Consider the following 19,008-nt stretch of genomic DNA (forward strand, 5'->3'; position numbering starts at 1 on the left):
GAGAATCGAGAGCAGTGGCGGTGTCTCCTCTAGAAAAGGTGTGTGAATGCAAATCACAGGCCTTGGTTTGACCTGTGGATGCTCTCAGGTGACCAGTGCGTGAATTCATCATGTTGCTGAATGACAGTAGGGGAGGGCAGGTGGAGAGAGAGCGACATTGACACAGAGCGAGGGGAGCGGGGAGAGAGAGTCGCCATTACTGCCTGAGAGGGAGGGAGCGGAGAGAGGCAGGTCTCGGCTTACAGCGCAACGCATACCCCACGGACGAACCTAAATCCACGCCACGGCGCCCTGCCCTGCCGTTCGGGACTACGACACCGTCACCCGAACACAACTTCCCGTTCCGGCGCTGGACGCGAGTGACCGGAATGACTGGACTTTAAAAAGGACTTCTTCTTCTTCTTTTTGCCTGTAAATGAGGGAACGCTGCCTGCTCCTTTCCGTGGTATGTGGATCTGGGAGCGACCATGCTGATAGGTGCGTTGGGGGAATGCGTTTGGACCGGGGTTGGGACTTCATTAGCTCGGCTAGCTCTGGTTTTCTTGCGGGGGAACACCGCCCACAGGCTGGCTGTCATGCGGGGAAGGAGCCCCGGGATGGGGTCGCGGCTCGGAGTCGCTTTCTCTCTGGGATTAGCGCTGCTCGCTAGCTAGCTAACGATCCCTCATCCCTTCGGCATGCGAAGCTAGCGTAGCGCGGCTAATGTTAATGCTAATCGGAATGGGAAAGGTGGCGTTTTCTCCTCCCCTCTCCGGAGTATCAGGGCCGAACAGGCCGAGGAGAGCTCCATCGTTCCCCGGGAGGAGACGGATGAAACCCCGTGTTACCGAGTTGTTGGCTCGGACGCACTGACGCATTAACGCCTGGTTTTAATTTAAAGCACAACACAACTCTTTCACGTTTTCCTGGGGGAGTCCTCCCTTTTTATTCCATTTGACGGGACGCTTTTTTCTTTTTTTTTTTTACAATTGATCTCTGTTTTTTGGGGGTATTATAATAAAACTATCCGCCCGACGGCGGTTCTGACGACCCAACTCGGAACTTTCAGGCGGTGCCGTCTGTTATCTATTTATAGATTTATTCCGAGTTCGTTTGAAAGTTCCTGGGTTGCCAGTTTTAACGTTCCCGTCCTGCTAAGTGGCTAACATTAGCATGAGGGATGGTCGTGGGTTCGGATTCAGGCAAGCATCTGTGCTGAGTTAAAATACAAATACATCTTAAAAAAACAAAACTTTTTAAATTCTGGATCTGTCGGGTCAGCGGGGTTCTGCTGCAGAACTCCGGTCCGTTTGCCGGTACCGGCTCGGACTGCTGCAGCTCTTGGTTAGGTTAAACTTCATTGTTATTACACGTGTAATAATCTAACCCGAAGTGTAATTACTAGACAGAAATACACAAGAGATTTGCAGTAGTTATGTTCAAAGATTCGGTGCCATGAACGTTCTCTAAGGCTAGATATAATACATGGATCGATATAGACAAAATACACAGTGTGTAGACTAATATACAGATTATAATCAGAATATGCATCGATTAATCTGCATGGAGGGGTTTGAGGGGATTGTCCCATCCTGGTGATTCTTTGCACTCGTATGAATGTTCATATAAAATCCACCCCTGAAATGTTAAATGTGGCAGCCGGGCTATTAGACGGGCTACTAGACGGGCTATTAGTGGCCATGAGGGATATCAGCTCCTTCTTGTGCTGATCGACTTGATAATAACGAGGTAGATATTCCTATCAAAAGTCATCCCGAGGCCTTTATGACTTTATGTCCGGGGAAAGTGTCAGATTTTATTCTGTCATTTTGACAGGCAGATTTTGCGGTGTCAGAATTGACAGAAATTCCCCCCAGTGGTTAGCGCTGCTGCCTCACAGCAAGGAGGTTGCGGGTTCGAATCCGACTTGCGGCCTCTCTGTGAGGAGTTTGCATGTTCTCGCCGCGTCTGCGTGGGTTCTCTCCCGGTTCTCCGGCTTCCTCCCGCCACCAGAAACATGCAGATTAGGTGAATTAGTCCAGGGAGACGGATGAATGAAAGAATTGAGAGAAATTCACCTGCGTTCGAGTCTGCAGCTCGCTTGGTGTGAAATGCTCCATCTGAGCTGCAGCTGCCAGCCAGAGCCCACTCTCTCCCGCGTTGTTGTTGTTGTTGTTGTTGATGTCATCATTGTCTCTGAAAAACAGTCGTTCAGCTTCGAGTCAGGACTTGGCTCCGAGCCTCTGCCAGTGAATTCTTCTCCTCGCAGCGCCAGCCTGGTGCCAGATCATAAATCTGTGCAGTAAAAGCTTTGTTTTAACAACCAAGGTGTCTTCTTGCAACCGCGCAGTAAATCGAAAGAAGCGGTGGCTTAAAATGAGCCGTAATTCGCTATAATAAGACGCTTTCTTCCGCATAATACATGAGGTGAAGAGAGAAAAAAACTCGTGTCGTCCTGGGGTGGACAGATGTGTTTGCATAATGGAAAGACGTTGTGAGTCATTGCTGTCTCGTGTTACACAGATAGGTAGAATCCCAATCTGAGGCCTTTCGAAGCCTCAGATTGGGATTCAGGAAATACATTTTCTTACCAAAACATCCACCTTAAATTGAGCTGTGCTGTGTTTCGGGGCTTAACAGCATTTTAGCCACCTTCATCCTGCTGCAGCTTCGTGGTGAATAGACTCATCGTGCAGCACAAATGAAAACCGGGCTGCGTGTTTTCAGTAAATGGGACCATGACAGACGACGTCCAGGCGATTCCAGCACCGTCGCTGCTACGTTCCTCTCTGCATGCATTCATTAACACCCACCTGCGTTGACAGAAGAGTTAATATAGACTTTGAGTTTTCTTTACAAAAGACCAATAAATGATAACATATCATATTTGTTGTCGTTTGTTTTGCTTTTTGTCAACTGACAGGAAATGCTTCTGGATTTGTTTCTGTGCTACTGAGAAGAGAGACTCATTTGATGTTCTTTGGTATTAGGAATTCAGAACAAGATGATCGGTTTGTTTGGCGATAATAACTTTAAAGGTTAAATGGATCACATCATTTAACCTTGGTGGCTGTCACGTTTCACCCGGAGCTTTTTGTCAGCTAGCGGTTAGCATCGTAAACCTGACTGACCTGCTGGTCGGTTTGCTTCCTGATGTCGTCCGGCTATCTTTCGATCAGGCTGCTAAACATTTATGGGCCTATTTAGTTGGCATGTTGTACAGGCAGTTGAGCAAAGGTCTCTTATGTTGCTCAAAGGTTCTGCTCAAGTGTCTTTGTCGCCTCATGAATATGCAAAACGATTTAAACCATCCGCATGTCTTCCTTTTTTGATTCTTTAGTAAATTAGCATTGTTTTGGTGATGTTTTGCAGAACTCATTGAAGGCCCTCCCATCCAGGTGACATAAACACCTTGGTCTGAATTCCCAGTCGGGGGGGGGGGGGGGGGGCACCATTACTTTGTTTCTGGCTCAGCATGACGTCGAGCAGCAGCGTTCAGTTCCAACTCATGCAGGAAAACTCGCTGGCCGTCATTCTGTTCAATTGAACAATGGCTGCCTCTCGCTCTGCAGTGATCAGTTATCAGCTTCTCGATGGGCCTCTGAAGGGGCCCCCGGCGGTCTCACTGATGCTGATGAATTTTAATGCTTTCTCGCTAAATTGGATCCGGATCCCCACATTTTTGGTTTCTACTGTCTGAAATGGCTGAATATTTATAGTTTAGCAGTGGAATATTTCAGATAATCAAGTTGTCAATATTGAATATATGAGGTGCAAGAAACAGAATTTGTTTCACAAATAGACTCAGAATTATTCGTCTTGTCATTGAAACCTGGGATGTGCAGATCATCATGATAACAAAACTGATCTGGTTTCATTTCTCCGTTTCGTTCTTGCAGCGCAGCAACTCGTTTCCAGGTCAGTGGCCGACAAAGGGCTGGAGTTGCACGCCGTTTTCATCCCGCCTCAGCACAAATTGGCTGAAAGCATTTCTTTTTCTCTGAAAGGGGGAAAAGTGACATTGCTGAGCGCAAGGCCCGTGATTGAATTACTCCCCCTTTCTCTGACAGGAGCACCGTCTCATTGAGTTTTGTTTCTCAAAAGGTCCATTTGGATTTTTTTTTTTTACAATTTTCATATATTATAGTGCAACAGTAAATGAAAGGCTAATTGCAAGCCTCAGTGACTTTTGCTGTGTGATGATTTCCACGGAATTCCGAGCATCTTCCTGTTTGCTCCAAGGAAACACAAGTTATTTGACATTCACATTGAGGAAGCCAAATCAGTGACCACATGTTTTCAGTTTTGTCTTTACGTTGGCCTAATTGTGAATCATGTCTTGCAGGCAGCTGATGAAAAGAGAAGCCGACTGTCCTATCCCAGCTTGAAAGAAGACCAAGGATAGAAAAGACGGGATCATCGGAATACAAGTGCCCGTGTCAATGACGAGCAGAACGGGGATGATATCTTGACCCCCTTTTCCTGGAAGTGACCAAGTTAGCGATGCGTGGGGGTATATAATGGCCAAGAACAAGGATGCACGCCCCCCTACATTCGCGGTCAGTGTGGTTGGCCTGTCGGGGACGGAGAAAGAGAAGGGAAACTGTGGCGTGGGAAAGTCCTGCCTATGCAACCGATACGTGCGTCCTGATGCGGATGGCTACTACTCGGAGCACACCTCAGTACTGAGCACAATCGACTTCGGGGGCCGTGTGGTTAACAACGATCACTTCCTGTACTGGGGAGACGTGTCCCATCGAGGGGATGACGGACTGGACTGTAAAATCCAAGTCATTGAACAAACAGAGTTCATCGACGATCAGACGTTTCTTCCACACCGGAGTACGAACCTGCAGCCGTACACCAAACGGGCGGCGGCGACCAAGCTCCAGTCGGCAGAAAAACTGATGTACATCTGCACGGATCAGCTGGGCTTGGAACAGGACTTTGAGCAGAAGCAGATGCCTGACGGGAAGTTGAGCATCGATGGCTTCGTGCTCTGCATTGATGTTAGCAAGGGTTGTAACAGGAAGTTTGACGATCAGATGAGGTTTGTCAACAGCCTCTACTCCCAAATTGCCAAGTCAAGGAAACCCATCGTCGTTGCCACCACGAAATGCGACGAGTGTGTGGAGCAGCACTTGAGGGATCTGCAGACCTTCGTTGGAAGCAAGAAGAATCTGATGCTAATTGAGACGTCGGCGCGCTCAAATGTCAACGTGGAGCTCTGCTTCAATGCCCTCATCCAGCAGCTGGACAAAACAAGGGGCAAGCCGAAAACGGTGTCGTACCTGGAGGCCTATAAAATCCAGCGGCAGATTGTTGCCTCGGTAACGGATAGGTTTGAAAAACTGATGGCGCACACCCTGAGAGATTACCACACTGCGTGGAAAACGGTGGCTAACAATCTGAAGGGCCAACCAGACTTCGATGAGTTCATCACATTGGAGGGCTCCAGGAAGGCACGCAACATGTTCACAAAGCACACGTCACAGCTGAAGCACGAGCACATCAAGAGGAGGAAGGAGGAGTACCTGACCACGCTCCCGAAAACCCTTAACAACCTCCTCAATCATCTGGAGGAGGTGGAAAACCTCTCGTGGCCCGAGGCGCAGAGCGTTATCCGGAACCGGCCCGATTTCCAGTACTGGTTTATTGTTCTGGAGCGCACCCCGTGGAACGAGTCCGACCACATTGACAACAGTGACCGCAGGATACCCTTTGACCTCCTTGATACGCAGGACGGTGAGAGAATCTACCACAACCACGTCCAGCACCTGCTGTCCGAGAAGAGACGGGTCGAAATGAAAGAGCGCTTCAGGAGGACGCTGGACAGGGTTCACTTTATCAGTCCGGGACAGCCTTGGGAAGAGGTCATGTGCTTCGTCATGGAGGACGAGGCCTACAAGTACATCACAGAATCTGATAGGAGGGATGTTTACTGTAGACACCAGCAGGAAATAGTTGAAAGGGCCAAAGAGGATTTTCAGGAAATGCTGTTTGAGCACGCCGAGCTGTTCTATGACTTGGATCTAAACGCCACCCCCAGCTGCGATAAGATGAGCGAAATTCACAGTGTGCTCAATGAGGAGCCCCGATACAGGGCACTGCAGAAACTCGCCCCGGATAGGGAGTCGCTCCTCCTCAAACACATCGGGTTCGTGTACCACCCCACCAAAGAAACATGCCTGAGCGGGCAAAACTGTGTCGATCTGAAAGTGGAGCAGGTCTTAGCGAACAGGCTGGTGCAGCTCGATCACGGGCGCTCCAATCTCTATTACAACAGCGCCAATATTGATAAGATCAACGTATGCCTCCTGGGAAGGGAGGGGCTCTCACAGGAACTAGCCAATGAGATTCGAGCTCAGTCCACGGAAGACGAGTACGCTGTGGACGGTAAGATCTATGAACTGGATCTCCTCCCGGTGGACGTGAACTCCACGCTGCTCTTCAGCCACGCGTGGGTCAACACTTTCAAGCCCCACGGTTGCTTTTGCGTGTTCAACTCCATTGAGTCGCTCAACTGCGTCGGGGATTGCATAGGCAGGATCCGAGCTGAGATGGCGCAGAGTCGGAGAGACCGCTTCGCTCAGCCGCTGCCGTTCATCCTCATCCTGGCCAATCAGAGGGACAATATTTGCAAAAACATACCCATACTGAGACACCAGGGGCAGCAGCTAGCAAACAAGCTGCAGTGCTCGTTTGTGGACAGCCCTTCTGGGGCATTTCCGCGTAAATTCACAGAGTTCCAGATTAAGCAGGGTCTCCGAGCGGTGCTGGAGGGACTGAAGCATAACTTCGATGTGTTGGCTCCGCTGCCCTCGATTAAAGACATGTCAGAGATGGACCTTAGGATTGTCATGTGTGCCATGTGCTGGGATCCTTTCAGCGTCGACCTCATCCTCTCGCCGTTCCTGGACTCGCATTGCTGCAGTGCAGGGCAAGCGGGTCAGAGCAACACGCTGATCCTGGACAAGATCATGGGGGACAGCAGGAGAAGGATCCAGGTCACCGTGCTCTCGTACCACACGGCCATCGGCGTCCGCAAAGACGAGTTGGTGCACGGCTATATATTGGTCTACTCTGCCAAACGTAAAGCTTCCATGGCAACCCTGCGGGCGTTCCTGGCCGAGGTTCAGGATGTCATTCCCGTCCAGATGGTGGCAATAACGGACAGTCAGGCAGACTTCTTTGAGAACGATGCCATCAAGGAGTTGATGACGGAGGGCGAGCACATCGCTACAGAGATCGCTGCCAAGTTCACGGCGCTCTACTCTCTGTCCCAGTATCACCGGCAGACTGAGGTTTTTACGCCCTTCTTCAACGAAGTCCTGGAGAAAAAGCCCAACATCCAAAGCTCCTTCCTGTTTGACAGCTCCTCCCGAGAGTGCACCACCGGCGCCAGCGAAGACGTCTTCCCCACGTCGCCTCACAGCCACTCCCCTGCCTACAATTATTATCCAGACTCTGATGACGACAACGAGGCCCCCCCACCTTACAGTCCAATAGGCGACGACGTCCAGCTCCTCCCAACGCCCAGCGAGCGGGCCAAATACCGGATCGATCTCGAAGGTAACGAGTACCCAGTCCACAGCACGCCCGTTGGAGACCACGAACGCAACCACAAAGTGCCTCCGCCGGTTCGGCCCAAACCCGCGCTCCCTAAACACAATGTCAGAAAGCTGGACCCCAACCTGCTCAAAACCATCGAGGCTGGCATGCGAAGCAACCGTAGGACGCCACGAGGCCCGGCGACGCACGGCGAGGACGTGGACCCGGCAGACAACTACGCAGACCCTGTGGACACCTTGCTCAGGTCCAGGGGTTTCCACAGTGACGACATATATGCCGTACCCGATGACGCACACAGCCGCTTGATCAAAATAAGAAACTCCTTTGGCGGGCTGCACGGCCTCCATGGAGGAGGCGAGGAAGAGAACGGATTTGACAGGAAGTCTCAGGCTGGGCGGAGGCCGTCAAAATACAAACATCGATCTAAAATACTGTTTAGCAAGACGAAGGCCTACCAAAGGCGATTCCAGTCCGACAGCGATGGGGAAGAGTCCGGTCCTGCTACGCAGAAAAAGAAGAAGGGACGAGCCCACCGGGGCAGCGAGGAGGACCCGCTGCTCTCCCCCGCTGACCCCTGGAAGGGTGGGATAGATAACCCCGCCATCACCTCTGACCCCGAACAGGAGGACAAGAAAATGAAGAAGAAGAAGAAGACCCCCAAGGAACCCAAAAAGGTGATTCTTGTCTTAAACGAATCTGTTTGAGTGCTGCTTTTGTGCTTAAAGAATGACAGGAGACAGAAAGAGGCGGGACAGCAGAGACATTATCGTCTCCGAGACATCGGCCAAAGCTTTGCTTTGCTTTTTCTTTCTTCTTTTTTACAGCGACTGAAGGAGAACTTCAGTGCTTTGAATGTGAGGAAGTGAAAGAAAGCAGTGTGTGTGTAGAAATGTGTGTGTGTGAGATCCAAGCAGATTTACATCGCCGTGGTGACGATAAACGAATTGACCTCGCGCTGAAAAGCTTCACGAGGTCCTCTGACACACGATGACGACGAAGATGCGTCGGCCTCTGTGACAAACAAACGGCATATGCAGCTTTAGAAAAATAATGCACGTGCTGTTTGCTTCCTGTAAACGCACACGTGCACGTCCAAGCACACGCACGTATGCAAGCAAACGGCACAGATCAGACGCCACGGTGAAAATCATCAAAGCGCTCGGGTGTGAATGCAGGGCGTGGCCTTCGGTAATCAGAGAGGAGCGGGAATGGAGAAACCTCCAGGTACAAAATGGAAGGTGTTTAGTCGGCGCTCTGGCCAATTAGAGAGGAGCCTGAAGTGCTGTAGGCATGACAACACTTTGAAGAGCAGAGCAGTGTGGGGAATCAAAGCCACAGTGCTGCCTCGTTCCTCGTCCTGGCTTGTGGTCTTCCTCTCCTCTTCCTCATTCCCTTCATCCCACTGATCCCGATTGTCTTCTTACGCCTTCGCTCCCGTTTCTGTCCTCCCTCGTGTCTTCACCGCTTTTCCTTTTAAACTCGTTCTCTTTCCTCGTTTTCTTTGTACTCATCATTGTACTCTTCATCTCGTTTCTTTTCTTCTAACTGTTTACCCCCCCCGTGCCTTCTTTAATCTCTCGTCCTCTCTTGTGTCTCTTCCATCATTATTGTGCTTTACAAATCTAACCCCCTCCATGTCTCATCCCTTAGCCAAAATCATCCAAGCCCCCCAAGCCTCTGTACCCCCCAACCCGGAGAACATGGGAGAGCAACTACTTTGGCGTTCCGCTGCAGAACCTTGTGACCCCGGATCGACCCATTCCGCTCTTCATTGAAAAATGTGTTGACTACATTGAGCGCACAGGTGAGTCGTGTGTTGTCATCGCTCTGTTCTATTGGCTCTTTCTCTCTGTCTTCACCCTCTGATTTAATGATTAATGAATAAAAAGCACGATGCTTGTAAGAAAGTTGTATTTCTATGGACAGGAAGCCCCCCCCCCCACTGGCTTGTGGATTGCTTGTGCATCCTGACGGCGCAGCGTCTGAGCGCTTCCGTCTCAATCAGTCTCACAGAGGGGTTCATGACACATGCAAATCACCAGTGGCATCACGTTGCACTGTGCTTGTGCACTGTGCATGCATACGGGGGGGGGGGGGGTCATGCAAGAGACTGCAGAAACAGGAGATGATAATCCTCATGTTCCTGTCACTCATTCTCCATCCCATTGGTTGGTGGGTGGAGGTCAACCCATTGTCCACTCCCATCTCACACATTAGACGTTTTTGTTACTTGTGGATGAGGAGGATGAGGAGGAGGATGAGGAGGAGGAGGAGGCGGCGTTGCTGTTTGGTCCACCTGTGTGTTGTATAAAGTAAAGCCAATCGGTTCTGGCCCCGAGCGAGGGGCGAGCTGTGTACAGCGTAGCGGGGGCCAGACGAGGCCGGTTGGAGCCGGGCCGGAGGCGACAGCAAGCATACGGGTGTGTGTGTGTGTGTGTGTGTGTGTGCGTGCGTGCGGTGAGAAAAAGGATAAAGAGCGAGGCTAGTGCTCTACCACCTCGCTCCCAGGCAGTCATCTGGTCTAATGGGGCTTATGTGTGTGTGTGTGTGTGTGTGTGTGTGTGTGTCTGACAGTGTGTCCTCTGGCTTTATTTGAGCAGCCAAGTCTGCCATTAGTTTGCCGAGAAAAGCCCTCGTGTTTCCCTCCCTCTCTCCCCCTCTCTTGCTCTCTTTTCTTTTTATCTCGGTCTCTCGTGCTTCCTGCTTCGATGCTGCTGGCGATCATGTGAGTGTTTTGAACATTCAGCATCAGGGAAGTCGCCTGAGAGTCGGCAACGCAGCGCGTAAATGATTTAATTGGGTTGTGATGGCGTCCGTACGCGATCGCCGAACACCCGTTAGGGCTTGAGTTTCAAAAGCCGTTAGCTTTTTAGGCACAGCGATGGACTGCATCCAGCTAAAGTGACTCGGTACAAATCAGCGATTTAACACCAATCAGAAGGAGCATCAGGAGCCGAGAGTGTAACTAAAACTGGGATTTAAAGGGGATGGGGGGGGGGTAACTAAAACCCGGATTTAAAGGGGATGGGGGGGGTAACTAAAACCCGGATTTAAAGGGGATGGGGGGGGGTAACTAAAACCCGGATTTAAAGGGGGTGGCTCGTCTCACAGCTGGAAATGGAAGCGCTGGGAGGATCTTGATGTCCTGCCGTTCAGGACATGTCAGGCTGTCGCCTTTCTGAGAGAAGCCGACCTCACCAAATACCTTGCTGCAGGCTTAGTAGACGCACGCACACACACACACACACACACACACACACACGCAGAGCTGCATGTGTGCGTTTCTGAGGATGCGGTGGATTTGCTGAAGGTCTCTGGAGGGCGTTCAGCCGACCATGTTGTACAACACGAGCTGATGACGTCTCTGTCCCTCTCGCAGCCTCCTTTCTAATCCCTCTTTTCATTTAGTTTCCTTCTCTCTCTCTCTCTCTCTCTCTCTCTCTCTCCACATGCCTATCCTCCGTGTTTAGACTTTGCAGCATATTAACGTTGAGTCTATTTGCTGTTCTGTCAGTAGAACTGAAGGCAGCACGTAAATATCAGTCTCCTAATCTAATCCTGTCCTGAGAATCACGCCCAGTTTCCCAGTTACTCCCCAGGATTCTAGTCAATGGAGGAACAGCGTCGACAGCTTCAAGATGAATTATTCATCTGCACCTGAAAGCAAAATACAGGAGGCGTCCGTCCTTTGTCGTCATTATTGCTCGGTCTCACTGAGCAGCAGGTACCAGGAGACGAGACGGATCAGAACTAAAGTGGAGGCAGTTACCTCTCCTCTCCTGCACCGGGAAAACGTGGCTGTGAGGCAGACGGGATGCAAATGAGACATTCAGCCGTCGGATCAAACGCAGCGGCGAATCAGCTGCACAGCGTGTCTGCCTTCAGCTCCTCTCGCCTCCGTCTCCGCAGCATTAGCGTTCGTCCGTCTCTGTCACCAGGATATCTGCTGGTTCCACTCCTGCTGAACACGTTTGCAGCTCGTGTACTTTACAACCATATAGTTTGTTCTGTCGATGGTAAAAACCCTGACGCTCAATAAACGCGGCGTGTTAGCATTTCTTTAGCGATCTAAAACCAACCACAAAATGTCCGTGCCAAACGTTTTAATTGCCCCGTCTTCTTTTTGTGGTCACACGGCATTCTTCTTCTTCCGTCTGTAGCAATGTGGAGTGATCGTGCATGTTTTTGGAGGAACCCGGAGAAAACCCGGAGAGAACAAACAAACTCCACACGGACAGGATCTTGTATAGGAGGGGATTTTTCACTGGTTTGAATACACGCTACATATTCCCTCCTGTCACGCCCCCCCTGGAGTCCAACGTGAGACAACACGCCTGCATAGAGACAGGTCTCAGAATGAGACACAAAGAAACGGAACATTTAAAGAAGGGGCCTGGAAGTGTGTGTGGATATGGATCTCATTAGCCCAGGTGCCCACGTCACAAACACACACACACACACACAGCTTCATGCATTTGTATTGATTTATATTGACCCATGGTCATTAAATTAACACACCAACATAGAAACTGATGACTCCACCAGACCTGTGTGTGTGTGTGTGTGTGTGTAACTAATGACCTAAGGTGAGCGCTTTCTCTGTTACACACACACACACACACGCACGCCCCTCTCTGGGGGACAGTATCGGCAGCAGAATGACTTCCAGAGCAGCTCGGCTCGTTTCTCAGCCTGAGGTCTCCTCTGGGACAAACTGCTGTTAGCTGCGCGTTCACTTTCCCTGCAGGGGTCGGGCCCGTCGGCGTCGCCGTGTCCCGTTTATAATGAGCGGCGTAAGACTTTCATGTCCTGGATAGGAGGAAGTGGAACACGCAGGCTGGGATCTCGTGAGGGGGCTGAGCAGCGCTAGCTGGTGCTAGCTAGCCTTTCATTTTCTGTCGGGATAAGGAAGCACAGGCAGTTTAGTTTTTACACTTTGGTGTATTTAAATCCATAAACCTGGCCCTGGAGTTATCTGATGTCTCTACTGTAGTATTTGTTTACGCTGCCTGACGTTCATTAATGGCAGCTTGACCTTGATGATGATGATGAATATATTTATTAGATAGAATGTTAGAGTACAAGTACAGTCACACAGTAGCATGTATTACAGTACAAATAACGTCAAACATCCTGTCTAAGAGGAGCATTTCAAAAAAGCCCTTGCGGGCTTGTTTCCGTTGAAAGTCCTTCGTACATAAATCATCCACAAAAAACAATACAAATAAAAATAAATCCAATATTAAATTACGCAATTGATGCAACGTAACATTAGAAAGACAAAAATAAAATGTTATTACACCGCCAGTGCAAACTAACAATTAATCTAAAATAAATTACACCACTGATGCGAAATGACAATAAATAACTTACATAAATTACAATAAATTACTAAAGCAATTAATACGTGCAACATAGGTGGGCAAAAAAAAAGGAGGGGGGGTTTGACCCGGAGAGAGTCGTGATGACTATCAGAACACAACGACAGCAAGGCTGGTTATTTCTTTGACATTCTCCACTGGCGGTTTCAAACCCGATGCTTCCCTCTGGAGGAACGCCCAGCGAGTGGGTGATTGTTCTCAGCGGTGGATTCATCCACATTCACTTCACTGATGGTGTGTGTGTTAAAATGAGAGTTAAAAATAGCCGCTGATTGGCTTTCACTTATTGAACTCACTTCCTGTTCCCTCCCGCAGCAGATGGTTGTCCCAGCAATTAAATCACTGTAGCTGGTGGCCAATTGGCAGTGAGACAGGCGAGTAGACAGAAGGACAGACAGACAGATAGAAGAAGAGAGACAGATGAGGAGGGTGAGAGTTAGACGGTTCGAGAAAGAGACATTGAAACAGAATTGCTGTAAGATAGAGAAGGAGCAGTGCAACACGACTATTCAAGTGTGTGTGTGTGTGTGTGTGTGTGTGTGTGTGTGTGTGTGCTACAGGATATTAGATCACATCACAGCAGGACGAGTCTTATCAGATCCCAACATACAAACATGAGCTTCTCTGTTAACTTCCTTCCCATCAGGTGTGTGTGTGTGTGTGTGTGTGTGTGTGTGTGTGTGTCGTCTTTGCTGTTACATCCTGTTCCAAATCAGACGTCCTCCTGAGGACACAGTGGCGTTTGGCGGGGGGGGGGCTGGTTGGACGGTCGTTTAGAGGTGACCTTTTAAATGACGGAAGACGCTTTTAGATTGTGCGTCCCAGATTGCAGCTGTTCCCGGAGAAAGGTGTGGGACGTCCTCCCACTGTCAGCTGACATGCAGGTATACGCCTTTAGAGCCGCTGATGTTTTGTTCTGACACTCGAAAACCTTCCAGGCGAACACGGAACGCCGTTCCCGGCTCATTATGTCATCCCATTAAAGCACCGCCTCTTCGATGGTTTTGTGTTTTTTCCCGGCCGAGTCATCGACATTCCTGTTCCAGTGAAACACGAGCCCTTCGACGTGGCGTCAACGTGTGCTCCTGACCCCGTGACTCAAACGCGTCCCGAGCGTTTGAACGTAGCGTCGTTGTTCCGTGTGTGTGTGTGTGCATCCTCACCGTCCATCTGGCTGGAGGGTGAGGACGCACGCACACGAACGCGTTGCGTCGATTGCCGACGGAGGTCATGAAGAAAAACAATCCCACCGTTCAGACGATGTACAAGAAACCATTAAAGCAGAAACTGCCTCTGCAGGGACTGGACACACACACACACTGCAGCATGGATGACCTTGCAGCGACAGCAACGGTGCACGGCAGTCGGTGGACGCTGATGGATGGAGTTGCTAACTGACCAGGCATAGCAACCCAAGCCTGTCTGTTGTTGTTGTTGTTGTTGTTGTTGTCATGTTTCCATCTCTGGACTGGGACGTCCCGCAGATGAGCGGCGGTTAGCGGCGTCGTGTCGATGTCCTGAAACCCGCTTTGTCTCCTCAGGCCTGATGACTGAGGGTCTGTATCGCGTCAGCGGGAACAAGACTGACCAGGACAACATCCAGAAGCAGTTCGATCAGGGTAAGACGCTCCCGCGGAAGCTCACGAATACCCGAGCCGCTGTCTGGAAGCCGGAGTTTCGGAATTCCGACGCGTGTCGTGAACACGGTACATGAACATCTAGCTTTAAGGACTCGGGAATTCCCTGGAGAATAGGCCGGTGTACGTCTTCCTCCGATTCCGTCCAGAAGACGTCACCTGTCGAGCTTTTTCCCTTCGTGTGTGAATAAATATTTCAGATTTGTTTTCCCAAACTGAGGCGTGGTGCCGGAGCTTCCTCCCCACGTCGGCAGGAATAACGGAGCAGGAAAGGTGGATGCTTGAACCGCTCCGTCGGAGAAACACTCGGGCCTCTGTGCAGCCGGCCTGACGCTGACCCCTGTTCGCTGGGATCAGAGAGCGGCTCTGTTCTCCTGCCTAGACACAAAGCTCGGCTGTGATCAGCTGTTTGATAGCATCCACCCGAGGAAAGTCCCGTATCCGAAGGGATCAAACGGCGCGATTAGACCCGAATTTGAGCCTTGATCTGAGTAAAGTTGGAACCCTGTAAAACTAATTAGATCACACGGACTAACTGTTTCTCCTGACAACCGTCTTAGGATGTGTTCCCGGGCCGAGGCGGTAACATCCGGCCTCGTCCGGAGCATCAAATCCAGAATAAGCAAGATGATCCTGGTCATTTTAAAATCATGCATTCCTTCATCGGTGGAACAAAAGTTCTAATATTAGACTGGGGAAACATAACAGCAGCCGATTGATCAGTGGGAGTCGCCACAGTCTGCTGCAGGCGATGAAAATCCAACGCTTTTTCTTTCTAGATCACGCCATTGATTTCGTGGTGATGGATGTCGCGGTGAACGCGGCTGCCGGAGCGCTCAAGGCTTTCTTTGCCGACCTGCCGGATCCCCTGATCCCATACAACCTGCATCCGGAGCTGGTGGAGGCTGCAAGTAAGAATGCACACCTGAACATCATGCATGGGCGGGGATACTGCAGGAGGGCGGCCGCCACCAGATTGAGATCCGTGTCAGACAGCTGGCCTTTGAGGTGGTGGTGATCTGGATCAAGAAGAATCAGGGTTCGCTTCGATGGTAGCACAGATTACAGGAAGTCACGGCAGGTTCTTGCCGTAAAGAAGAACCTGTGGAAGAAGGATAACGGACGTCTGAAATTCATTTTGTTCCAGGATGAGAGAGAGGATCCGGGAAGTTTTATGGGAAATAGAAGCTATAAGAAAGAAGAAAAGCCTGAATATTTACCAGCCCAACATTTTGAATGTGTATTCTGTGATATTCGGTTCACTAATTACATTTTTTTTTTAATTAAATGTCTGAATTTCTTCCTATTGTGTTGCCAGTCGAGTCGACTTTTCCTTTTTTTGATCTATATTTTATTCTTCCGCCACGGCGCCAGCCTCCTTTCCTGGCAGAGGGATCATTAAATTTTCATCTAAACGCATCCTTTGTAGTTTAACGGCTTTATTGAACCCGTTGCATTGTGGGTACTCGGTGTGGAGTGTGTTTTCCATCTATTTTTAAACGTGCACGCGATAAAAGGGATTAAACAGCATTATTCCTGCAGTAAACTCCGTCTGCCTGTCATAACTCTAGTTCGAGTGGAGACACGACAGCAGGGGTCAGTGACCTTCAACCCCGTGCAGCAGTAGCAGCTCAAAGCCTCCCATTGGCTACTCGTTAAGAAGATCGATTGGGTGCAGGATGCGTAAATCAAAGTGGCGCTTTAAATGTTTGTCTGGCGATATTAACGGTTCCCCCACTGGTCCCGGAACGCCCGGGAATATCCTGGAGAATATTCCCTAAGGAGGCTCAGGATTGTGTTGGCGCTGCTTCCTTGTGGCATCCGAAGGTGAAAGCCTGTTTTTTTTTTTTACATCTGCTCTTTAAATATTTAATGAGTGAGCTGGAAGTTTCAGCGCCGACGGCTCGATTCTCTCCAGAGGAGGAACTTCAGACGTTTTTTTTACTTCTCTGGAATACAGCAGAAAAATCCTCTGTGGGTTTCCTTCTGATTTTTTACATTAATTTCTGGTTATGCATTCACTGCCAGCTTTTACTGCCATAGTAGGATCCTCAGTAGCTTTCTTTCGATTTTTATCTGCACCAAGTAGCTTTAGATTTTATTCTTGAACTTGTCTGACTTCCCAGATGCTGGCAAAACATAAATGAAATGATTGTATTCCTATGAAAACTTGTTTACGGTCGGAACTGTCACTGCATCCATCCATCTATCAAGTTTCCAGATGAGGAATGTTTTTGCTTTTAAAGAAGGCCCGAACGTGCTGTTTGTTCTGTGTGTGTGTGTGTTTGTGCGCTGCGTTTGGCGTGTCGGCCACGCCTAACACGCCTTCCTCCTCTCCCTGTGTGTTTCAGAAATCGTGGACTACATCGAGCGTCTGCAGGTCTTGCGGGAAATTGTGAAGAAGTTTCCTCCCGTCAACTACCAGGTCTTCAAATACATCATCACACACCTCAACAGGTAAGAAACGCACGCACACACACACACACGCACACACACACACACACGCACACACACTCACACACAAAGGCGTCCGAGCTGCAAGTGTTAGCATCATCGCCCTGCAGTTTCTCCAGGCTCAGCCAGCCAAGTTCTGAAGCCGCCTTTACCTGATGGGAAGCGCGTCTGCAGATGTTTAACGCCCACCTTACTGCCTGCAGACAGCCTGTAGGTGTTATACTGCCCCCTCCTGGCAGTAGTGCTGCATTGCTACCTCCTCTTGCGTTTGCCCCTGCAGGGTCAGCCAGCACTGCAAGACCACCCTGATGACGGCCGACAACCTGTCCATCTGCTTCTGGCCCACGCTGATGCGGCCCGACTTCGAGAACAAGGACACGCTGTCCACCACCAAGCTGAACCAGGCGGTCATCGAGTCCTTCATCGTCCAGAGCGATTACTTCTTCCACGGCGGCGAGGTGGCCGAGAGCTCCGGCAGCGAGGGCACGCCGCCGCCGCACTGCCACAACATGGTGGAGGCTCTGCTCCCTCTTCAGCTGCCCCCGCCCCTTCAACCACAGCAGATCCAACACACCCTGCATCCCGACCCGCTGATCTAGGAGCCACCAGGGAATGCTGGGAAATCACATCCGGGGTTTGGTTGATCGCTGCCGGCTGCGGTACAAAAACGCTGGTCAGTTAAATGATTGAAAATAAGATGAGATGCTTGGCGGGGGGGGGCATGGAGGAATCAGAAACTGCTGCTGCCATCCTCTTCAAGGTGGGCGAGGTTTGGGCTTCAGAGACGGGCGGTGGGTTTGTCGGATTAAAGATAATCTCTGAGATTGGCTCAAGCATTAGAGAATTACAATCTGGCGTCTCCGGAGCTCCTTTTTGGATTTGGCACATAAAACTAATCATTGAACGGAGTTTGACTCATGCCGAGGATTCTGGGATACATTCTGGCCAAATTCCTGCCCTCCCCCCTACCTTACCTGTTGAAATAATACACCTGTACACAGAGTAAGTACCCGTTAGTCCCGCCCTCCTCGCCTCTGCTACGATTCAACAGAAAGGGAAGTCTCCTCAACGCCACCTGGGCCCGACCCGGTCTCACTCGGCGCGTGTTTGCCAGCTGATCGGCTTCTCGTGGCGCGTCCCGATGCTATGCACATTTCGGCACGTGAAACCGTCGCTTCTCCTTCACTCACCGCGCTTCGATCCGTGTCCGGTCTGTCGGAGGAGGCGAGTGAAGGACCTGAAACCCAGAACTCTCCCACATCGGTCGTCGGAGGTGTGACTGATGAAATGAGGAGGTCCGGTTCCTTTTTTCGTCTTGGAGAGGTGGACAGCCCCCCCCCACCATGTGAACTTTGACCCCCTGAAACAGCACATGTGCAATTTGTGTCAAAGGTTCCACGAGAACATTTCGGTTATTTTTTTGAAACCGTTTTTCAGTCTTTCAGTTTTATATTTTTTGGTATCATCTGATCTGACTTTTAGTTTTTGATGCGTGTGATCTGGGTGAACTGATGATGATGATGATGATGATGATGTGACCTGTCCTGCAGCCAGTTTAACCTTTAACCTCAGCGGGAGGGGGGGGGGTTCAGGAGGGAAAAGGGAATTTAAGTCATGGAGCGACGCACGAGACGACTCGCTACCAACGACCCGGTTCCTACAGAACCTCGGACCTGAAGGGGCGAGCTGGATCCCCAACGGCACGCCATCGAGCAAACCACTAACCACTCGGCGCGGGACGCGTCCTCCGCCCTCTGGGCGGCGCTTCAGACTTTGTCATTTCTACTTTGCTTCTCTTGTTTGTTGGAAACTGAAATTTGCATGTCTCTGTTTCTGCCACTTGGTGAACGCTAAGAACTGAAAAAAAGATGAATGGAAGCTCGAACGGCGCTCTCCTCCAGGCCCGCATGACTTCATTGGAATCTTTCTGGTTTCAGGGGCAATGTTTCCGCAGAGGAAACCTTCGTTTGTCGCGTTTCCTGTCA

General features: G+C 50.3%; 1 protein-coding gene across 1 annotated transcript; it reads left to right on the forward strand.

Annotated features, from left to right (window-relative positions):
• Positions 1–4,499: 4,499 nt before the first annotated feature.
• arhgap5 (Rho GTPase activating protein 5) lies at positions 4,500–17,622 on the forward strand. Its single transcript, XM_068751975.1, has 6 exons — positions 4,500–8,225; positions 9,202–9,355; positions 14,474–14,551; positions 15,349–15,480; positions 16,921–17,026; positions 17,304–17,622. The coding sequence occupies exons 1-6, from the start codon at positions 4,500–4,502 to the stop codon at positions 17,620–17,622; spliced, it is 4,515 nt and encodes a 1,504-aa protein (XP_068608076.1).
• Positions 17,623–19,008: the final 1,386 nt, after the last annotated feature.

Source organism: Brachionichthys hirsutus, chromosome 18 (assembly GCF_040956055.1).
Source record: "Brachionichthys hirsutus isolate HB-005 chromosome 18, CSIRO-AGI_Bhir_v1, whole genome shotgun sequence".
NCBI classification, from domain to species: Eukaryota; Metazoa; Chordata; class Actinopteri; order Lophiiformes; family Brachionichthyidae; genus Brachionichthys; species Brachionichthys hirsutus.

Coding starts and splice junctions, on each gene's coding strand:
- arhgap5 (XM_068751975.1), top strand. CDS start 4,500: ATGGCCAAGAACAAGGATGCACGCCCCCCTACATTCGCGGTCAGTGTG. Junction 8,226..9,201: donor CCCCCAAGGAACCCAAAAAG/GTGATTCTTGTC, acceptor CTCATCCCTTAG/CCAAAATCATCCAAGCCCCC. Junction 15,481..16,920: donor GGAGCTGGTGGAGGCTGCAA/GTAAGAATGCAC, acceptor TGTGTGTTTCAG/AAATCGTGGACTACATCGAG.